At 42.8% G+C, this 23,539-nt stretch overlaps 2 protein-coding genes and 1 long non-coding RNA gene across 3 annotated transcripts; 2 read left to right on the forward strand and 1 right to left on the reverse strand.

Annotated features, from left to right (window-relative positions):
* Positions 1-3,583: 3,583 nt before the first annotated feature.
* Positions 3,584-9,923, forward strand: LOC127296746 (ras-related protein RABF1). Its single transcript, XM_051326952.2, has 8 exons — positions 3,584-3,806; positions 4,171-4,247; positions 8,187-8,270; positions 8,356-8,450; positions 8,544-8,649; positions 8,932-9,021; positions 9,094-9,180; positions 9,620-9,923. The coding sequence occupies exons 1-8, from the start codon at positions 3,782-3,784 to the stop codon at positions 9,656-9,658; spliced, it is 603 nt and encodes a 200-aa protein (XP_051182912.1). The 5' UTR covers positions 3,584-3,781; the 3' UTR covers positions 9,659-9,923.
* Positions 9,924-10,781: 858 nt separating this feature from the next.
* Positions 10,782-15,380, forward strand: LOC127296745 (cell division control protein 48 homolog D). Its single transcript, XM_051326951.2, has 9 exons — positions 10,782-10,939; positions 11,041-11,206; positions 12,106-12,334; positions 12,732-13,498; positions 13,600-13,821; positions 13,926-13,997; positions 14,086-14,367; positions 14,484-14,843; positions 14,945-15,380. Exons 1-9 carry the CDS (start codon positions 10,896-10,898, stop codon positions 15,239-15,241), a joined length of 2,439 nt encoding a protein of 812 aa, XP_051182911.1. The 5' UTR covers positions 10,782-10,895; the 3' UTR covers positions 15,242-15,380.
* Positions 15,381-17,548: 2,168 nt separating this feature from the next.
* Positions 17,549-23,248, reverse strand: LOC127296744 (uncharacterized). Its single transcript, XR_007848702.2, has 3 exons — positions 22,440-23,248; positions 18,691-22,338; positions 17,549-18,094 (listed from the first exon to the last, which is right to left on the reverse strand). It is a non-coding gene; the product is annotated as an uncharacterized lncRNA (long non-coding RNA).
* Between the last annotated feature and the right edge of the window lie 291 nt (positions 23,249-23,539).

Here is a 23,539-nt window from a genome sequence, read left to right on the forward strand (position 1 = left end):
CGACCAGCCGGACGCCTACGACAACTAAGCGCCTTCCGACGTCAAGCGTTGGCCTGTGGACTAGAGAGTCCTTGTATCTTACGCTTCCGCTATATTGAACTATGAACTTGTGTGTGTTCGTTGATCAATAGATCAACTATTTGTGTAATATGGATCATGTGATTCCAATTTGTAAGACTTATGGTTTGTAATGAATGATGACTGTGATACTTAACTATTATGCCTCGCAACAACAATATTCCTGGGATTGCGATGTATGACATAATAGGCATTCGGACTTAAAAATCTGGGTGTTGACAGGTAATCTATGCATGAGGCTTGCAACTTGTAGGATATAATTTACATAATACATATGCTTTATTACTACCGTTGACAAAATTGTTTCTTGTTTTCAAAATAAAAGCTCTAGCACAAATATAGCAATCAATGCTTCCCTCTGCGAAGGGCCTTTCTTCTACTTTTATGTTGAGTCGGTTTACCCATTTCTCTCTATCTTAGAAGCAAACACTTGTGTTAACTATGCATTGATTCTTACATGCTTGATTATTGCACTTGTTATATTGCTTTGCATTGACAACTATCCATGAGATATACATGTTACAAGTTGAAAGCAACCGCTGAAACTTAATCTTCCTTTGTGTTGCTTCAATGCCTTTACTATGAATTTATTGTTTTATGAGTTAACTCTTATGCAAGATTTATTGATGCTTGTCTTGAAAGTACTATTCATGAAAAGTCTTTGCTATATGATTCAGTTGTTTAATCATTGTCTTTACCATTGCTTTGAATCGCTGCATTCATCTCATATGCTTTACAATAGTATGATTAAGATCATGTTGGTAGCATGTCACTTCAGAAATTATCTTTGTTATCGTTTACCTACTCGGGGAAGAGTAGGAACTAAGCTTGGGGATGCTGATACGTCTCCGACGTATCGATAATTTCTTATGTTCCATGCTTGTTTTATGACAATACCTACATGTTTTGTTCACACTTTATATCGTTTTTATGCGTTTTCTGGAACTAACCTATTGACGAGATGCTGAAGTGCCAGTTCCTGTTTTCTGCTGTTTTTGGTTTCAGAAATCCTAGTAAGGAAATATTCTCGGAATTGGACGAAATCAAAGCCCAAGATCTTAAAATCTCACGAAGCTTCCAGAACACCCGAGAGCCACCAGAGGGGAGCCCTGGGGGCCCCACACGCCACCCTGGCGCGGCCAGAGGGGGGGCCGCGCCCCCCTATTGTGTCACCGCCTCGTCGACCTTCCGACTCCGCCTCTTCGCCTATATAAAGGTCCCTGACCTAAAACATCGATACGGAAAAGCCACGGTACGAGAAACCTTCCAGAGTCGCTGCCATCGCAAAGCCAAGATCTGGGGGACAGGAGTCTCTGTTCCGGCACGCCGCCGGGACGGGGAAGTGCCCCCGGAAGGCTTCTCCATCGACACCGCTGCCATCTCCACCGCCATCTTCATCACCGCTGTTGTCTCCCATGAGGAGGGAGTAGTTCTCCATCGAGGCTAAGGGTTGTACCGGTAGCTATGTGGTTTATCTCTCTCCCTATGTACTTCAATACAATAATCTCATGAGCTGCCTTACATGATTGAGATTCATATGATGATGCTTGTAATCTAGATGCCATTATGGTAGTCAAGTGGATTTTACTTATGTGATCTCCGGAGACTCCTTGTCCCACGTGTGTAAATGTGATAGTGTGTGCACCGTGTGGGTCTCTTAGGCTATATTTCACTGAATACTTATTCACTGTTATGGATAGCATAGTGAAGTGCTTATTTATATCCCTTTATGATTGCAATGTATTTTGTATCACTATTCATCTATGTGCTACTCTAGTGATGTTATTAAAGTACTCTATTCCTCCTGCACGGTGTAATGGTGACAGTGTGTGCATCGTGTAGTACTTGGCGTAGGTTATGATTGTAATCTCTTGTAGATTATGAAGTTAATTATTTCTATGATAGTATTGATGTGATCTATGCCTCCTTCATAGTGTGATGGTGACAGTGTGCATGCTATGTTAGTACTTGGTGTAATTGCAATGATCTATCATGCACTCTAAGGTTATTTAAACATGAATATCGAATATTGTGGAGTTTGTTAACTCCGGCATTGAGGGTTCGTGTAATCCTACACAATTAGTGGTGTTCATCATCCAACAAGAGAGTGTAGAGTATAGCATATATCTATTTATTCTGTTATGTGATCAATGTTGAGAGTGTCCACTAGTGAAAGTATAATCCCTAGGCCTTGTTCCCAAATACTGCAATCATCGCTTGTTTATTGTTCTACCGCATCTGTACTACCTGAAATATTACCACCATCAACCACACGCCAGTTGTAGCATCAAGCTATTTTCTGGTGTCGTTACTACTGCTCATATATATTCATAGCACCTGTATTTCACTATCTCTTCGTCGAACTAGTGCACCTATACATTTGACAAGTGTATTAGGTGTGTTGGGGACACAAGAGACTTCTTGCTTTGTGGTTGCAGGGTTGCATGAGAGGGATATCTTTGACCTCTTCCTTCCTGAGTTCGATAAACCTTGGGTGATCCACTTAAGGGAAACTTGCTGTTGTTCTACAAACCTCTGCTCTTGGAGGCCCAACACTGTCTACAAGAATAGAAGCACCCGTAGACATCAGCGTGGCGAGCGACCATGGTGACTACGATGAGCCCAGACGCTGTGGCATCGGAGGCGAGGCATGGGCGATGGTGGCCTCAATGAGTATTGACCCGGTGATGAGAAGAGAAGTAGCACTGCAACGCATGCAAATGCCTCTTGTTGGCCACGATCACCGCCGCGGTGAGGTGCACCGCGCACGGCAATGGTCGAAACATGAACTTATGCTTAGAACTCGCCACGACGGAGAATACGAGGAGGACAACTTTGAATGAGGTGATGATCATGGACGCCACCAGGGACCCGGCCGGATGTGGCGATAAGTGGCGTATGTGGCAATCGGAGCAACGGCATGCCGATGGTGAGCGGCGCAACGCAACAAGTTCATCACGACGGCAAGTTGGGTGAGATCGATTGCCACATCGTTGCCGATGCAACAACAAGGTCGAGTATGTTGGCCGTCGCGGCGTGGGCAATCTCGACGAGTCGTGTGACGTGAGGTTGTGAGGAGGAGCTTGCTAACCAACACCACCACGTCGTTGCTATTGCCCATTGAAACGTGTGTCTTCGTAAGCCGGTGTAAACCGCGAAACCGTACTAGACAAAACTAGTCGAATACGGTAGTGTTGAGTTCGCGCCAAAACCATCTAAAACCACGTATGGAGAGATCTAGTAGTGACTTCGTTAATCTGAAGACCCACCGGATAAACTTTTTGGACCCGTCTCTCGGAGGTGCTTATATAGGTGTCGATAATAAAAGTGAGTATATTTACGTATTTGCGAGCGTCTGTAAATTACTCCGTTCTTTTATAATAGCCATCGAGTTTAAAAAAAGCGTGACACGTCTAAAATAAGAGTTTTCACAGGGTGAGACTGACAGACGGAGCCCACGCAGGTAACGACTTGGCCTTGCTTTCCCCGTGCAGCAAAGCATCTCTCGCGACACCAACACGTCCTGCAGAGTCTTGGACCAACAAGCTGCGACTGCGAGCCAACCGAGGAGGACACCGCAACCGCCGGATCCGGCCCCTCCCCGTCCCCGTCCCCATCCCCGCCGGCTGCAGCCGATCGCCGCCTTCCGAATCCGACCCCGGGCGCCGTTCCACGCCGCCGACGCCGCCGGGAAGCGCCGGCCATGGGCTGCTCCTCCTCCGTGCCAGGTAGGTTGGCGTTCCTCTTTTCGATGCGATTCATTCTCCGTCTGATAGTGGCCTGCTACCGGCGCCGTGCCTCGAGCGTTAGGATAGATGCCCGATGCTGTCCGTAGCTTTAATTCGAGCCTCGATCGGTATTTATGTTTTCCCGGCCGGGGTTGATGCCTCCTAATATTGGCCAGGCCACATAGTTTCCTCAATTTAATAGGGTTGAGACCACTCTTCAACTGCCGGTAATAAATCTCTAGGATTCGTTAGAACGGCGTGTCCGCGCCGTCTCCGCAAATGGAGTGCGAGGGTTTGCAGCTGGAGCAGAGGAATTAGTCAACTACTTACTGTTTTGTCATGCTCTGTTTTGTCATGCGTGCAGCTGCTGGAAGTACTGGAGGGCTGAGAAACATCGACGGCAGCTCTTCTGCTACGGACTCAAACGAGTTGCGTGCAAAGGTACCTTTCCCCCCCTTCTGTCTGCGCCTGCTTATGTTGTCGTTGCTTGCGGTACCAGGACAAGCAATTGCAAGTATTTGCAACCATAGTTTCGCTTTGCATGACGTTAGAGCCAACAATTGATTTGGAGAAGGCGGACCATTGGCAAGATTCAGAAATATGATGGCTTGGAAACAACATTCAGAACATACTATTCTCCTTCTGCACCGTGATCTGGATAATAATTCCTATAGGCTCTAGTGTATATGAATTGGTAGTATTCTGCATCGGCCTAACAGATCAACAGAACCTCGTCCACCTATTTCCATGTGTACTACTACTATATACCCCTCCAGCAAAATACAGCGAGATACACTGCATTGATGTTTGTATCGTTTACTTGTGCCTACACTTAATATTTATAAGTGAAACTGGAAATCATTTTAGTATGGACAAGCTCTGTTGTACAAGGTGGGAATCATGCAGTTGCTCTGCTCAACATTTTTACTTTAGGATATCTGGTGTTGTACTGGATGATTTTGGACATTTCTGTGGCCAATAAAATAGAATCTGTCAGCTGCTTCATGCGTCCATTCTTTAACTATTCTATTATTAATTTGATCTGACATACATATTAGTGTTACACCTTTCTGGGTAGGCATTGATCCCCATGGGGCAGGATATGTCTATATGTCCTAGCTTGTTTATGTGTGGATGCTTTTAAAATTTGGCATAATTCATGAGCAAGGTACCTTCCCCCCATTCTGTCTGCGCCTGCTTATATTGTCGTTGCTTGCGGTATCAGGACAAGCAATTGCAAGTATTTGCAACCATAGTTTCCCCTTGCATGACATTAGAGCCAACAATTAATTTAAGCCACACCGTCCGGTAGTGTACAGAAGACAGACCATTGGCCAGATTCAGATATATGATAGCTTGGAACAACGTTCAAAACGTACTAAGTTTTTCTTCTGCACTCTTCATCTGGATAAGAATTCCTCTAGGGTCTAGTGTATGTGGATTGGTAGTATTCTGCGTCAGCTTATCAGGTCAACTGAACTTCGGGTCTGTTTGTTTGGGCTGTAGCTTTTAAAAGGCAGCTGTAGCTGGTGAGCTGTGAAAAAGCAGCTGTGGAAATCAGCTGTTAGAAGTTGAAATTTGATGTTTGGCAGGAGCGCTTTTTATGGCTACTGCTGTTGGTTTTAGGAGTAAAATGTCTATAATACCCCAGAGTGTTGAAGATGTTGTGTAAATGTTAATTTGAAACGAAATGGCTATTTCTAACTGTTTTATTACATAATTAATATGTTTAATGACTGAATTAACTCAATTAACCTTCTTTGCCAAATAATTCTTGAAGTGTATCAGAAAATGTGTAAACAATATTAGTACAAGACTTGTCCATATGAACCGAAAAAAGTTAGAAGTTTCTCAGGCATATTCTCTGTACGTGTATGAACTAGATGTCCTCGAATATACATCACAAACAGGCACAACTTGCACAAATAAACTACACAAAATGCATCAAATCCTCCTCAAAATATGCATCCAATCTAGGAGATCTGGTCTAGGAGTAACTGCTGGGGGAATAGATTGGAGATTGAGATCAGGTGGCATGCTGGGCTCCTGAAACTCCGGTGGCGCGCGGCACTTCTGGAGGTCGACGAACAGGGTGGGGAGCGGCAGCACCGGCGTTGGACTCGTCCTCTGTAGAGAGGAGAGGACGGCGGCCAACGGGGACGAGCTCCACCCCGTGTGATGAGCGGCGGAGGAGAAAAACCGAGGTGGCACCGGCACGAACACGTCCTGTCGCTGGCGGCTGGCGGCCGGCAGGTGCCCGTGGTGCGCCGGGCTGATTCACGGACGGGGCGAGCTCGACGAGGCCCGGAACAGAGAGGAGGAGGAGTCCTTTGACGTCGGTGGCCGGGATTGCTGTCGATGAGGCCAGGGAACGGCGGCGGCGGCCGGTTCGATTTAACCCTAACCCTAGCTGGCCATGGATAGGGGACAGGGAGGAGGGGAAATGGGGTCGGGGGTGTCGGGATGGGTGGGGAGTGCAAGGGCAGACAAGGATATATAGGTATGGCATTTCTTTCGCAATTATTTCGAAGTCTAAGGGGCACTTTTGTCCAGTGCATATCGGGAAGCAGGCAAAAGCTCGGGAAGCGCCTCGCCTGGTGCTTTCATTGCTTTTCGCCCTTCTAGTTCATTTCACGGCCCGCGCTTCTGGACAGCGCTTTCCTATTTCGTGGTGTTTGTTTGGGCTTCTGCTTTTGGACCCCAAAAGCAGAAGCAGAAGCCCAAACAAACAGAGCCTTCGTCCACCTATTTCTATGTGTACTATATAATATGCCCCTTCAGTAGAATACAGCGAAATACATTGCATCGATGTTTGTATCGTCTACTTGTTGCCTACCTTAATATTTATATGTTCTGTTTTACGGTTATAAGTGAAACTGGAAACCATTTTAGTATGGACAAGCTCTGTTGTACAAGGTGGGAATCATGCTGTTGCTCAGCTCAACATTTTTAGTCTAGGATATATGGTGTTTTTTTTAGCGTGAATATCTGGTGTTGTACTGGATGATTTTGGATATTTCTGTGGCCAAAAAAATAGAATCTGTCAGCTGCTTCATGCGTCCATTCTTTAACTATTCCACTATTAATTTGATCTGACATACATATTAGTGTAACACCTTTCTGGGTAGGCATTGATCCCCATGGGGCAGGATATATGCCTACATGTCCTAGCTTGTTTATGTGTGGATGTTTTTAAAATTTGGCATAATTCATGAGCAAGGTACCTTCCCCCCCTCCTGTCTGCGCCTTCTTATATTGTCATTGCTGGCGGTATCAGGACAAGCAATTGCAAGTATTTGCAACCATAGTCTCCCCTTGCATGACATTAGAGTCAACAATTAGTTGAAGCCACACCGTCCGGTAGTGTACAGAAGACAGACCACTGGCCAGATTCAAATATATGATAGCTTGGAACAACGTTCAAAACGTACTAACTTTTTCTTCTGCACTCTTCATCTGGATAAGAATTCCTCTAGGGTCTAGTGTATGTGGATTGGTAGTATTCTGCGTCAGCTTATCAGGTCAACTGAACTTTGTCCACCTATTTCTATGTGTACTATATAATATACCCCTTCAGTAGAATACAGCGAAATACATTGCATCGATCTTTGTATCGTCTACTTGTTGCCTACCGTAATATTTATATGTTCTGTCTTATAGTTATTAGTGAAACTGGAAATCATTTTAGTATGGACAAGCTCTGTTGTACAAGGTGGGAATCATGCTGTTGCTCAGCTCAACATTTTTAATCTAGGATATCTGGTGTCGTACTGAATGATTTTCGATATTTCTGCGGCGAATGAAATAGAATCTGTCAGCTGCTTCATGCGTCCGTTCTTTAACTATTCGACAATTAATTTGATCTAACATTCATATTAGTGCAACACCTTTCTGGGTAGCATTGATCCCCATGGGGAAGGATATATACCTATATGTGCATACACATAGCGTGTTTATGTGTGGATGTTTTTTTAAATTAGGTATGTTCCATGACCAAGGTGCCACATTAAGCTTTGGTTGCACGTTCTGTACAATTGCCAATAAACATGATATGTAAACCATACCATTTGACATTTGTTGCTTGTACATGTTTTGACAACCTCCAAAGAATCACATTGTTTGAAACATTTTATCATTTTACACAAAATTACATTGTTGTTGTTTGAACAGACTCCTGTTTTTTTCATCCTGGGAATGTGACTCTTTTTGATAGCGTGACAAAAACAGAAGCGGAGATATATTTATGCACATGAAAGATTTGAAACTCTGTTTTCCTTCTGTCCAGTAATTTATTTCATGGTTGGCCCTGTTGAACACATGTGTTGTGTCTAATGATGGTTAGTGGCTCTGTTTGATGTTCTCATTATCTTCACGTTGCAGCTGGTATTGCTCGGGGACTCAGGTGTTGGAAAAAGCTGCATTGTCCTTCGATTTGTTCGTGGCCAGTTCGATCCGACTTCCAAGGTAACTGAAATGTTACTTGACTTGGATGCGTTTCTCTTGCTTCAGAAGTTCCATTATTTATTTGTTTATTTTTAAATAATTTTAGGTAACTGTTGGTGCATCGTTTTTATCGCAAACATTGGCATTGGAGGATTCGACAATAGTGAAGTTTGAAATCTGGGATACCGCTGGACAAGAGAGGTACATTTATTTTTGCTCTAACCATCTTATAATGATAGGTATTTAACAAGTTGGTGAGAAGTCATGACTGATAAGATAACCTGTCAATTTCAGGTATGCTGCCTTGGCACCTCTTTATTACAGGGGAGCTGCTGCTGCTATTATTGCCTATGATATAACTAATCCAGAATCATTTAAGAAAGCACAATATTGGGTGAAGGTGAACTATGCTAACTCTCTTTTATTCAGTTCTTTGCTGTCCATTCCTTTAGTACTAGATTTTCTTATGCTCAATACTCTAAGACTGCTGAAGTGCTGATATATTTAAAATATGTTGGAGATGACCATGTTCTATCTGGATAATTCCTGCATAACAGAATTGGTTGTGAACATAAAGTGTACCTTACAGATTAGAGTTGTGAAGTCCGTTATGTATCCCACTGTTTATATTCATTTTGGCTGCCGTATATTCAAATTCCCTTTTATATTTCCTATACTGCAGGAACTTCAAAAACATGGTAATTCTGGTATTATCATGGTTCTGGTTGGTAACAAAGCTGATCTACATGAAAGTAGAAGTGTAGCTTCTCAGGTATGAGCGTATACTTCATTGTGAAGTCGCAATGATTACTTTTGTTTTGATGATATTGTGCACTTTCTGAAGGATGCACAAGAGTATGCGGAGAAGAATAGCATGCTTTTCATGGAGACGTCAGCAAAAACAGCTGATAATATAAATCAAGTATTCGAGGTATGCCTCCGAGTACATCTGGCAACTTTATTAGGCATAATGTGGAAGATGATCAGTTAATAAGTTATTACTAGCTGGTTAACAATTGTAGTGATAATTGCAGTGTTTTTTTTGACGAAGTAATCAAATCTAATGTCTGAAAGCCTTAGACTTCAGAAATTTTGAATTTTCATCAAGTCATTATGGATGAGTCATCTCATGGACCAGAACTGCATCGAACAAGCAATATCAACTCATACCATCTCATTTTGTTTATTATAATCTTAGTAACTTTTTTTTCTCGAGAGGCCAGTTACGGAAAACAATTCTAGGGGTTTGTCACAATTTTTAAATGCTTCTGTTATGTTAAATTCCCCGCTTAAACTTTGCATCTGTATTACTACTGCCATGGAGAACACTTTGTCAACGTCATCCTAACGAATTCATGTTCCTGGGACAGGAAATTGCAAAGAGGTTACCCAAGCCAACAACGTCGTGATGAACAGCGCTGGTGTATACTGCAGAGTGAGCGAGCGAGTGACACACACAGAAGTCTGCGCCCATGTAAAGTTTGCTGCGAATCCATACGAGAGTCTGGGCATTGCTTGAAAACAGAGGATAATGTAAAGCTTTCGTGTCAACTGTATTATAAACCGTGTTAACTGCAGAAAGAATCTTTTGTTTAGTTTTTTTGGAGACGAATCATACATAGGCTAAAGGCGAAGTTGCTGGCCATGCTATCCGCAGGCAGCGTGGCGCGTCAATGGCCTGTACTGTTTACGCTTGAACGAGTGATTTCATCGAAACTATCCTGAAAGAGTAGGGGAAATTGTGCGCGCTCTGTAGGCAGCAGCGCTTATGGAGCACCATGAATTTCAGAGGAAGAGAGGAAGAGTCCGGTGAAACACAAGAAGCATACGACCGGATTGCATCTGTTTGCACCATATGACAGGTTTATTCGATATTTCGAGTACAGTCTCATAGGAGTACTTTTTTTTTTTCTGACGGCACTATGACTCAGAATAGAGTGTATCCAAAGGAGTCCAACAGAAAAAGCCATTCCGTAGGCGTTCGAGCATTATTTCCAAGCAACTTAGCTCACTTGTTCGTAGTACTATGTTACACCAAATTTCTTGGATTCTTCTACGAATCTCAGTTTTTATTGTATCAACTTCCAAATAATTCATCTCAAAAAAAAAAAAAAAACTTCCAAATAATTGACTCAGTTTTGTCTAAACATACATGGATCTAAACACTGATGATGATGGATTAAAAACGGAAAGACAATTCGATTCCACGAACAGCACGGGTCGAGTCGTCAAGATACCAAACTTGTGAAGGGAGATCATCTTCCATCCGACTCCGATCCAACAACTATTTCCTTCTTTACACACGCGAGTTGAGTCTAGCACACCTTCTAGAGCCTTCCACGTGTACCCCACCCGAACGCTCCCCCGACCGGGACTCCGAACCCGCGCAGAGCCCCGAGTCACTGCCCGGTGGGCCATTAGAGACCCGGCCCCGCACGTCATGGACTTCGTGTACAACTCGGTCCCCGAGCCGGAGTGAATCCCAAACCCCTCTTCCAAGAAAGAAGCTATATAGGTAAACTAATCCCCGGCCTGCTCCTCACTTGTTTTTCGCACGGCGGAACAATATCTCCACCTCTCCCCGCAACAACCACCCGGAGCCGCCGAGACCTAGCCCCGCCGCCAGCCGCCGGCGAGCCCGCGACCATGGCCACCCCGACCCCGCAGGGCGAGGCCTCCTCCTCCGATCCGTAAGTCCCCGCGCCCCGATCTACCCCCGCCGGTCCCGATCTGGCCGACGGATCTCTCTTTCTTGATTTTTTCTGACCTGGGTCGGGGGTTTGCTCTGCAGGAAGGGCGCGAAGAAGGACTACTCGACGGCGATCCTCGAGAGGAAGAAGTCGCCCAACCGCCTCGTCGTCGACGAGGCCACCAATGACGACAACTCCGTCGTCGCGCTCCACCCCGACACCATGGAGCGCCTCCAGCTCTTCCGCGGCGACACCGTCCTCCTCAAGGTACGCGCGCGCACCGGTTCCTCCCCCTAGGTCCGAATCCGACGGCCTCGGTTGTTGATTACGCCGCCGATCTAGGGATTCCGGTGTCGTTTGGTCTGATGCAGGCAGCTGACGGGGCTGGTTAAGAGTCTAGGCCGCGAATCTGTAGGAAAAACCGTAGCTTTTCTCGGTTTAGGCGCCCCTGTTTGCTTTGACTGTGGAAAAATTTAGTCTTTGCGGACGGATTGTTAGGGATCTACTGGCTGCTGGCTTGATATTCAGATTACTGCCTTGTTGTGGCGAAAAGGTCTTAGATTCGGAGAACGGTCTCAAGATTGCACTTTGTTCCTGGGTTACAAAGTTTCTGTAGGGATTTTACGGTGGGGACTCCAGTCTGCAACTATGTCATCTTAGCTGAACTATGTCATGTCATCTTAGCGCATAACCTAGCTTATTAGCCCTGGTCAGACCAAGTAATCGATCTACTCAGTTTCAAACTGTGCTCTGGTTAACTGGATATCTTTTTCTAGGTACTTGTTTTATTCACCATGTAGGGTACAAGTAACTATGCAAGCAGACTTGTGCAACTAGATTACCGAGATAGGAGTTAAAAACTAAAGCTTTCTTGTTTCTCCTTATAGCGTCTGCAAATATGCTTGATTTGTGTTGTCACTGTAGACATGGGTTTTAGTTCGCAATTTAGGTGTTTCAGTGTTCATCGTGCTCTGCAGTTCTTACTGCAGTGGGTAGTGACATAATTATTCTGTCCTGATGGTTCCATTGTGCCAGATGTGTAGTGGGACATATTTGTTGATTTATGGATGCTCCTCTGTACTGGCCCCTATGTCATAAATCCTCTGTCTGCATGCTATGTAGTTCTTAATTAATGCCTGCTAACTTTTCTCATCACTGTCTTGCAGGGTAAGAAGAGGAAGGACACAATCTGCATTGTGCTTGCAGATGACACATGCGAGGAGCCAAAGGTCAGAATGAACAAAACCGTCAGGAAGAACTTGAGAGTGAGACTTGGCGACGTGGTGTCTGTCCATCAGTGCCCAGATGTCAAATACGGCAAGCGTGTGCACATTCTTCCTATTGATGACACGGTTGAAGGCATTACTGGGAACTTGTTTGATGCCTTCTTGAAGCGTGAGTTTTCTTTATCACCAACATGTACAATTGTAAAGATGTCTGACATAGATTTCTGCTTTTCTTTTGTCAGGTCCTAAGTTAGTTAACCTCCAGTACTTTTGCGTAACATTATCATACTATCTGGGTTATTCAATTGAAGCTGTTTTCAAGTCTGTTAAGGAGTGTAGAGATAACTTTACTTATTTCTCAACTTGTGTAGTATAATACTGCTAAATTTTCCCATAATGTGGCATCTATCACCACAACAATCAAGTTTGTAGTGAGATTGCTGCCAAACTATATATATATATTAGAAATTTTTGATATACTTTATGCTACATTTTTTGCAATTTTCTGTCTCTTTGATTGCATCCAGTCTCTTCAACTAATCTTGTATTCATCTGGTTCTTTTCAGCATACTTCCTTGAAGCTTACCGCCCTTTGAGAAAGGGAGACCTTTTCCTTGTGAGGGGTGGAATGAGGAGTGTGGAATTCAAAGTTATAGAGACTGACCCTGCAGAGTATTGCATCGTCGCACCTGACACTGAGATATTCTGTGATGGTGAGCCTATTAAGAGGGAAGACGAGGAAAGGCTTGATGAGGTTGGCTATGATGATGTTGGTGGAGTTAGGAAGCAAATGGCCCAGATCAGAGAACTGGTTGAACTCCCACTGCGTCATCCTCAGCTCTTCAAGTCTATTGGCGTGAAGCCTCCTAAGGGCATATTGCTGTTTGGACCACCTGGCTCTGGCAAGACCCTTATCGCTAGAGCTGTTGCTAATGAAACTGGTGCATTCTTCTTTCTGATTAATGGCCCAGAAATTATGTCCAAGCTAGCAGGAGAAAGTGAGAGCAATCTCAGGAAGGCATTTGAAGAAGCTGAGAAGAATGCACCATCAATCATTTTCATTGATGAGATCGATTCGATTGCACCAAAGAGAGAGAAGACCAATGGAGAGGTTGAGAGGCGTATTGTTTCACAGCTGTTGACTCTTATGGATGGGCTCAAGTCCCGTGCACATGTTATTGTTATGGGCGCTACAAACCGCCCAAACAGTATCGATCCTGCCCTCAGAAGATTTGGTAGATTTGATCGGGAGATTGACATTGGTGTCCCTGATGAAGTTGGGCGCCTGGAAGTTCTCCGGATTCACACCAAAAACATGAAGTTGGCTGAAGATGTGAGCAATCTTTGATAATAATTTTTGAATTTGATGATTTTCTAGATAATTCCTCATTTGATGGAACATTTCCATGATTGACCTCTCTAATTGTATTGCAGGTTGAACTGGAACACATTTCAAGAGACACCCATGGGTATGTTGGTGCTGATCTCGCTGCCCTTTGCACTGAGGCTGCTCTCCAATGCATTCGTGAGAAAATGGATATTATAGATCTCGATGATGAGACCATTGATGCTGAGATTCTGAACTCAATGGCTGTGACAAACGACCATTTCAAGACTGCATTAACAACAAGCAACCCATCTGCTCTCCGTGAAACTGTGAGTATCTCTTTGGGTCTATCTCTTGTCTTAGTTTTTTTTACATATATATGGCTATTTTGCACATGTTCTGTAGGTCTTACCTTCTATCTTTTGAAAATCAGGTCGTTGAAGTTCCCAATGTCTCTTGGGAAGATATTGGTGGTCTGGAGAATGTCAAGAGGGAGTTGCAGGAGGTATTTATTGTCCTTCCGTTTATCTCTACTTTGAAGCTATTTTGTTATAGCTGTAGCTTGGTGTATAACATAAATGAAATTCTTGCAGACTGTCCAATACCCTGTGGAGCATCCAGAGAAATTCGAGAAGTTTGGCATGTCTCCTTCCAAAGGTGTTTTGTTCTACGGCCCTCCTGGCTGTGGTAAAACTCTGTTGGCAAAGGCAATTGCTAATGAGTGCCAGGCTAACTTCATCAGTATCAAGGGACCTGAGCTGCTTACCATGTGGTTTGGAGAGAGTGAGGCTAATGTGCGTGAGATCTTCGACAAGGCTAGGGGGTCAGCGCCATGTGTCCTCTTCTTTGATGAGCTTGACTCAATTGCTACCCAGGTCAGTCTCTCTTTTCCTCTCTTATAGCTGTTCTTCTGTGTGTGTTGCTGTGGCCACTGAGTGAGAGTTACTTCATTGTATTTCTTATTTGCTGATAACTCTGAACCATTATGCAGAGAGGAAGCAGCGTTGGGGATGCTGGAGGTGCTGCTGATAGAGTGCTCAACCAGCTCCTGACTGAGATGGATGGCATGAACGCCAAGAAAACTGTGTTCATCATCGGTGCCACCAACAGGCCTGACATCATTGACCCTGCGTTGCTTAGGCCAGGGCGTCTTGATCAGCTTATCTACATCCCTCTCCCTGATGTTGAGTCCAGGCTCCAGATCTTCAAGGCTTGCCTCAGGAAGTCCCCTGTGGCCAAGGATGTTGATCTGGATGCTCTCGCCAAGTACACCCAAGGGTTCAGTGGTGCTGATATCACTGAAATTTGCCAGCGTTCTTGCAAATATGCCATCAGGGAGAACATTGAAAAGGTACCAGCAATTTACTTGAATTGATCTGGCAGTACTGTGTGTTCTGGTGAACAAAATCTACTTTGTACCTGTGATCTAATGAATGGAACTCATCTTTGCAGGACATCGAAAGGGAGAGGCGGAAGAAGGACAACCCTGAAGCCATGGAGGAAGACGAGACTGATGAGATTGCTGAGATCAGGGCTGCTCACTTTGAGGAGTCGATGAAGTATGCGCGCCGTAGTGTGAGTGATGCTGACATCCGGAAGTACCAGGCCTTTGCCCAGACTCTGCAGCAATCTCGTGGATTCGGCAGCGAGTTCCGGTTCCCTGACGCTCCTGCTTCAGGCGCAGCCGCTGCTGCAGATCCTTTTGCGTCATCAGCCGCTGCGGCGGAGGATGATGATTTATATAGCTAGATCCTGTTGCTGTACCATTAACTTACCGACGATTTCCTTTCCTTCATACACTTGTTATGTCATGCTCTGTATGGAAGACGCGGGCAGACAATGTACTTATTTAAGTTGATATTGGGATGCACTGATAATCTGCTGGTTATTTGCTCTGTCGTCTTGAATTTGTTTTCTACCCTTACTGAAAAACGAGTATATCTATCCGAGAGGGAATATTCATATGATTGTATTTTATCTGTCATCAGCAAGGAATATAACAATTAAAGAAGTTTGGGATGGTGTTGATGTCAAACTCACCTTTAGGAGTGTTTAACGATAGAACAATTTCAGGAGAGTTGATGGTGCTGATGGAACAATGGCTCCAAATTGAGGAGAGTTTTCGGAGGTGGAAGATGCTTTAGTGTGGGATTTACATAGATTTTGTGCCAGAATGTTTCAGTTTATATTCCTACCTATTGTCTGGATATATCAAGAGAGATCTAGAGTTAATATTTACTCATGGGTGAGGCAAGCTCTTCTATTCTGGTTCATGGTTTCTCTTGGCTATATGGGGAGGATCGAGCTTCAAAAAATTGTGAACGGTCTTATCAATACACAAATGTATAACTCCCCAGGAATTTTAATTGCGCTTATATCCATCACTATACCGCGGTATTGCGCATCTAGATTACTATATTGTTGACTCCGGATTATTTAATATTTAATAAAATTTATAATGACATTGTCATGGCATATTATTTATATTAAAAGTTAAATAAAAAGTACATCTTAAAGAAATATTTAGACTATATAATTTTTTGTAGGTAGGACACAAAATCAACAATGGTATTGATACTCACCATGAAAATATTCGAGCTCATGTGTACCAATTGAGTACCCCCTCTTTCAATATAACGAGGCATATAAATTATGTCTGCCTGGCTAGTTGTGCCAATAAAACATATACAAATTTACCCCCTTTACTCCCCAAATGAATATACTCAGCCAGACATTCATTCAAAAAGTCCTGGATTTGGGCAAGCGTATTCTAATTTAGTGGTAGGTTAATCTGCGGTGCTATTGTAAAAATAAATTCTAGTAGTTCAATTGTAGTTGGGTCGCTTAGAAAAAAAATAGTTCAATTGTAGAGATCATTGTAGTTAAATATATGTGAAAATAATTTAGTTGACGTTATCATTGGATATTAGTTAGGTTTCCAATGGAATACTCGGATGGACTTTATGTACACTTAGTGGTCTTAGTGAGTATTTCAAACTGCAGGTTTAGATCCGGTAGATCCTTCTAGACTGATTATTAGAAGAAAATACACCCGTTTTAATGGGATATAATTGTTTAATCATTTTTCTGTTGATGTTTTATAGCAAGAATGCACCTCCCTGGTACACAGATTCATAACGAGATCTCCATAGGAAATTAATACTCTACTAGCATCCACACAATGCATATCTTAGGAAGCATCGGATCGTATAGGTTCATAATATTTTGTGATGTTACTCTTGATTTGATCATACAACGCACTTCAATTGGTCTAACATACATGTTCAGCAAGGTCATGGACAAGATCTTGCTAGGCCAGCTCCATGGGGCAATCGTTGTCTCATCATGCGCCCCAACATCTTCAAGGATGATGAACAATGTACCATCGATCGACCCTCAGCATGATATTCTCTAGATTGATCGATTCGGCGGCAAGCAGCATCATTAACGCCCGGTGATCGGACATTCATAGATTGATCGGTCGTTGCCACTGGCGAGCAACATGACGCTTAATTAACGCCCGGTGCGCGCATGGGTGCCGGACGACAGGCACGGCCATCATCAAGGTAAAAAGCAGAAAACCCACAGCTTAGCTTAATGGTCAGGATTTAAGTTATCAAATTATGAAGTGGAACCTACAGTTTAGCTTAATGGATTAAATTTATGGGTAATTTTTTTTGCATGTAACACCCAAAAACAAAATAAATATTTTTTTCAACCTTATTCCATGCTATTTCCATATGATTCTTCTTTTTTATTCTTAAGCAAGCCCTCGAGAGGCTTAGTTGATCATGATTTATGTTTTCTCTTTCTTTTGCTTTTTGTTTGTTTCGAGAAAGATATTGTCCGATTCTCCTTCTATTGATATTTTTTCGATCGAGATGTACGAACCCATGTGCCTACATGCCTAGATTCTGTTCATGGATTAACGAAAACTAGCAAGGTATGGCACGGCGGCACGCCGCGCCCATTGTTATGACATAGACCATCTATAAGATTCATGGCAGTGTTATGAGCAATAGGGCTCAAAAGATGCATTTATACATAAGAGCAGTGATTAGACAACAACAATAATACATATATAAGTAGACCGTGAGATTGAGAAATCTGATTAGATAGCTCATGGAGGCTTTTACATATCCGGTACATGGAAGACAGGAGGTTCTACTTGACCTACATACTAACATATTTTTATTGATCAAGCTTAAGGAAATAGTAAAGTAGAATAGTAAAACAGGTAGTGCGACTGTTCCCTGGTCTCTAAGCACTCAGAGCTCAGCTTATTGTTCTTTTCATTGGAGAAAAGAGTGATGAGTTCTTGTATTTGTTGAAGAAATCGATGGTTGGAGCAGAGTATGGTCCGTTGTCACATGGAACCAAAGTCCCTGGTTCGGCGTCGAAGAGAGCATGGATGTGCTATAATTCTTTCTCATGCATGTTTACCACTTGCAGTGTCTATGTATATGAATTAGTTACCAACCAAGAATTAGAAGAAGATACATCAAAGATATGAAAGTCTCAATGTACCGCTGATGTGCAATCAAAAAAATCATAGAGAACCTTGAAGTCTTCCAAAAATTTCACTACATAAATGTATTTCACCTGTAGAACAACATCAGTGTAGCAAAATTTAGGATTTGAAGATAAGTTTGAACTGTTCTTGAAAACAAAAACAAAAAAAGATAGGCTTGAAGTAGGCAGACAACAAAATAGCTCAGACCGGTGACCAACAATTTAACTAATCCCTCTTAAGATGGCTACTAAGACAATAGGTACTGCTAAATATGAATATTACTTCCTCTGTTTAAGATCTATACATACAATTTAATGTCAGCTAGAGACCGTAACGTTCGAGGACAGCAAGGTTTGGAATTGGCAATGAAAATATAAATTTAATGTTTGCAAACCTAAAACATTGATCCAACAAATCTCTTGACCAAATCCCTCAATGTGACAATTTTCAATACAACCTGTAAGAGTACTACTATATAGTCACCGTACTCGCCTTAAACCCACACCTAACTTTATCAGCAATTCGAAATAATCACAGCATAAACCATGATCTTCAATGAACAGGAAAGCTATTTCTAATGGTGATTGCAAAATTAACTAAGTGACTATGGATTGGTAACTGGTAAAGAACAGAAGCAGACAAATAAACCATTACCCTCCAAATGTAGAGAAGGTCGCCAGATTACCTCGGAAGGGATAGTAAGGTCACCTTGACCTATCTTTGTCGAGAACTTTGGGCTTGTACTTCACCATCTTGTTTGAATCATTCTTCAGTACTTGTGCAGAATACTTATGAAAATACTATATGCCAAAGCATTCTCATTATAGCAATGAACCCAACAATAATATCCCATCGACAACGACAGTTCACTTAGTTTCCCAACAGCGGGATTGATTGCTTGACCTGTCATCACTAAAGAAATAAACAGTAGGATACCACATGAGCAACTAAAGGAATCATTGCCTTGCAGGAAGAACCAAAGAGATCATACGCTCATGATTGCCTTCACATAGAACCAATTTATGGGGAAATTCGTCATCCATAAAGATACATGTATCGCAGAAAAAAAAGAATATTATTATCAGAACTCACAAACAAATGAACAGAATAATGACATGATTCTGGTCTGGAGCAACAATCTTAGGACACAAAACTAAAAAGAGATGGAAAGGTTAAGCAAACAGAGAGCCAAAAAAAATAAATGAACTTATCACATACTTATTTGTACTTATCATAGCCATTGTTGCATTTAACAACGGTAAAGACATTCATTACTCTGAAATAAGAATAACTTGGTTTCAAAAACTGACTACAAGTCCAAAACACTATCATTTCTTTGTGAACTCAATTCAGAGGAGCGAGACAATGATAATGTCTCATCGAATCCCTTATTCACAGGAAAAACAGGGCAACAAATGAAAACCAACTATTTGTACAAAATAAATTAAGCAACCAGAGGTTCATGCTTGTGCATATACTAATTTCTGAAGCGAAAGGTTGAGTAGAAAATATCTAAGGGAGGGGATTTATTTACCTTGGTTTGAAAATTGAGTCAGCATCCATAGCTGAAATTGATTAAATCCTCGGAGAATATCCAATTGACTAATGATTAAATCGTCGGAGAATATCCAATGGACTAATCATACATATTTATCTTGTGTAATTTCTAAGTCGATGCCAATCATGGAGATACCCTTAATAAATCCATGATCAATGGTTCACATTTCTTAATTCAGAAGTAAACTTCGAGAAGACACTATTGAGCATATTGGAAGTAGGCAGACCCGAAGTTAATGATTTTTTTTTGAGGGGAGACCTGAAGTTAATGATTTGAGAACTGCAGCTACCTTTATTGCTGGTCCCATATTAGAAGAGAGATGATAAAATATAACAAATATATAGGGTGCATCAATACTACATTGAAGATTTCTTTGTTGCACCCATGTTAGATATCATATGAAAACTTCTCCTAGTTCAAAGTAAAATTATACCATAAGTATGACACTTTCTAAATAGCATCAGCGGCTCAGCGCCTTGTCAACATAAGATGCAGCATTTAAGTATCAAACCCCGCCCTATCCATAAGAGTTGTTTACTGCATTAGCTAAAACTGGAAAAATTCATGTTACCTATAAAGGCTTCAGCTTCAATTTGTATATTGAGCTAAGAATAGAAACTTGAACTTTACAGTCAAATGAATACAATCAGCATCACACACACACAAAGTTCCATACATGTGGGTTCTGACTCAGTTGTTTGAGATATGCACATGTAAATCAGCAAAGAACTATCAGTTGCGAGAGAATCAATGTGGTAAAACAAAAAGGAATCGAATGGATTAGAGTAGAGACCCCAGCTTCTGCTTCTTCTATCTGCTTATCCTACTTAACTTAGGGACTGGCGCGGCAGCACGCCGTGCCTTTCTTGTAGACATTAGCTGAAGAACAAAAAGTATTTCTGTTGCAAGATAGAGTGGGCATGTGGCGACGTGTAGCGTGTGGATATATTCAAAAGCAAGTGTCAAATCTATTTCAAGTGAATAGAGAAAAGTCGGCCTCTGTTTAGCGCTGCTCTTTTAGATCAGGCTCCTATGAACTCAGACACTATTTCCTAATCTGCTAACGGTTGACCTCGTCCGATTACAGGCTGCCCAAAAATCAATGTTGATGGGGAGGCGGGCAATGCCCCGGTGGCTCATGATCATGGTGGCATTGATGCCATCAAATTTGTTGCTACCTGGGTTAAAAAACCGGTAATCATTAAAAGTGCCAAGGTGTGAACTCCTCAAGTCAAAACAGTTCTCTAGACACTGAAGTATCTACAACTCTAGTAAAGAGGGTAGAAAAGCTTTTCAGTTTTATAGTTTTCAGAAAGTGAAGAGAGATTGTAGTAGTGTGGCTAATGAGCTCCATATTACGTAAGAACAAATGGCCTGTGGATGCATGAGGTACCAGAGGCAATAGATGTGTACCGCAGTGCATCAGCAGTCCAAGGATTACCTGACATATATTTCAACAAAACAGTACATGATCAGATGCAATTTCAGGTGTTTTATCACACTGCATGTGAATTTGGAGAAAAACCTTAAATCCATGAGAGGGTATAGAGCAATAATATGTGAAAAGAGGCTGGTAGAAGTCAAAAGAGATATCTGAAAAGTTATAAGCCACATACAAATTAATTAAAAGCATGGAGCAAAGTGTGAACCTGGACTTTTTTTAGTTCTTAACAAAAGATTATGGTCATTAGAACATTACATTTTTTTCTAGCCGGTTCATATGGGCACATAATATGCGGAGAAAGTAAGTTGAAAATTGGTGAACGAACTCCTAAAAGCTACTTGATGGTAGATGAGTTTTTCCTTTTCGTATAGTGCAGTGTGGACTGAATACATTGTTATCTAATTGTAGAAAAACACATATATAGCATATGGATAATGCTATGTACCATTTTTGTTACAGGTATCTGTTGGCAATGTCTTTATTTATTATTGGGTAAAAAAATATCAAATATTGCTACGTGAAGAACTAATTAAAGACATGTTATCTACCAATCATTATATTAATCCATGAGATGAGAGGCGATGGACACGAAAAACAATAGTATTCATACTGCAATCTCGGAAGTTCTAAAAAAAATATGCCATTATGTGACATCGTGAGAAAGAAAGTACTCTAGAAGAAAGTTAGTTACCTGCAATCTTAGAAGTTCTAAACAATATGTCATAATGTGACATCATGAGACAGAAAGTACTCTAGAAGAAACTTGGTTACCTCTTAATGAAACATATGAGAAAATAATGCCTACAGCAAATAAAATAATCAGAGAACCACACGGCCATGCCTCCGGTTTAAACACGTTAGAGGAAGACCATCCCCAATAATGTAGAACAGCATGATCCAAACCAGTTAGACGTGATCACCAAAAGAGACGAATCTGTTGCTGTTGACCTTGAGGAACATGAGCTAAAACCCAAAAAGACCACATATAAGAACAGACAAATTAGTGCAGCAAACCTCCAAAATAAGCAATAGGTCAGTTAGCATGACTTATCTCCTCACAAGGATGACACATCGATGCCGCGACCAGAAACTGAAGAAAGACGCACAACCTCGGCAATATGAAATACTAACAACACAACCGAACATAATGAAGGACAACCCCACGAAGTAACCGCTGTAGTCCGAGTGCAAACCTCAGCGCACAGGTGCGGACCTTGCAGGCCATCCCGCAGGAAAGAACACACCGGAGAAAGGTAACAACCCGGCCCGTCAGCTGGTCATGCCGGACGCAAGGCCTGCGGTGGACAACACTATGGTGCATATTTGCAGAACTGCAGTGAAATCCATATGTAAAGCTAAATTAGAAAATTAGAAACAGTAATACATCCGCAGAGAAAATGAAAACCACAGGCCATTCAGCAAAAGGTTGTACCTGAAACTACCTATGGAGACGTTCTTCACCAAATGATCTGCATTGCCGCCGCTAACTGCATAGCCCCATATTTTTTAGCACAAGAAGCCTGCACAAAAGGATATCAATTTCATTAAAACTACCACGGGACTTGATCGGCCAATTCTGAAAAAAAAGAAAAAAAGCAGGAAGCGCGGGAAATCAGAGGGCACACAATGAAGAAACACATCTTAGCAACCTGGGATTATCAAAGCTATTGGAGCCAGAGCGGAGCCTCTTATTGGAAAAATGGAAATAAAAGAGGAAAGAGAAGATGTTCATGAACATGAACGAACGGACCCGAAACATGGTCCATGCCGCGTGCGCCACCGGGCCACGCGACTGCGGAGGAGTGGCCACAGGAGACGGACGCACGACGTCCTCGCCGCCCCCGACCTCTAGAGGCAGGGGTTGTATCCCTAACTACTGCGGGGCGCCCACGGCCTCGAGGCCCCACGAGGCGGCGACCTCTGCAGGTGTCTCTTGTAGCGCCATCCTCGAAATCGACGGCCGCACGGCGCCCTCGCCGCCAAGACCCGTGGAAGGAGCGAGCGTAGCCTTCACCTCCCGTGGAAGACCACGCCGTTATTGTGAAGGCGGTTCCTCCACTGATTCCCCACCGCGATGTGGCTGGCGGCCATGGGGAGAAAAAGAGAGAGAAAGGATCGGAGAGATGGTGTGGTGGAGGGTCTCCCCGTCGAAGCCGCTGCCCGGACTTTATCCCCTGCCTCCACGGGCCGCCGCCGGCCGCCACCGGCCGCTTGATCTGGATGCATCTATAGAAAGAAGAAAGAGACATGGCGTAGGAGAGATGGGGTCCGGTCAAAGAATAAACCAGATGCAGTTAAGCGGTGGCCGGTGGGCGCCGCTTTGACCGCACTGTAACTTGCGGGTCCAGCTCTACGCGCTACACGCACACAGAAAAAGATCAAACGCACATGAAGGGTACTACACAGAATCCAAGCACCTCTTAAAATTTGTAGGAAGCACCGAAAGTGCACACGTTTTAAACCCATCAAAAATAGTGCAAACGTGTCAGCTTCACATTAATTCTCAGCATACCCCAAAATTTTGAGAAAAAA

This window comes from Lolium perenne, chromosome 4, assembly GCF_019359855.2.
Source record: "Lolium perenne isolate Kyuss_39 chromosome 4, Kyuss_2.0, whole genome shotgun sequence".
Taxonomy (NCBI): Eukaryota; Viridiplantae; Streptophyta; class Magnoliopsida; order Poales; family Poaceae; genus Lolium; species Lolium perenne.

Excerpts from the sequence above, each read along its gene's own strand:
- LOC127296745 (XM_051326951.2), top strand. The coding sequence starts at position 10,896 with ATGGCCACCCCGACCCCGCAGGGCGAGGCCTCCTCCTCCGATCC. Across the intron at positions 13,499-13,599 it reads ACATGAAGTTGGCTGAAGAT|GTTGAACTGGAACACATTTC; the intron begins GTGAGCAATCTT and ends ATTGTATTGCAG. Across the intron at positions 13,998-14,085 it reads TCAAGAGGGAGTTGCAGGAG|ACTGTCCAATACCCTGTGGA; the intron begins GTATTTATTGTC and ends AAATTCTTGCAG.
- LOC127296746 (XM_051326952.2), top strand. The coding sequence starts at position 3,782 with ATGGGCTGCTCCTCCTCCGTGCCAG. Across the intron at positions 8,451-8,543 it reads GATACCGCTGGACAAGAGAG|GTATGCTGCCTTGGCACCTC; the intron begins GTACATTTATTT and ends TGTCAATTTCAG. Across the intron at positions 8,650-8,931 it reads AAGCACAATATTGGGTGAAG|GAACTTCAAAAACATGGTAA; the intron begins GTGAACTATGCT and ends CCTATACTGCAG.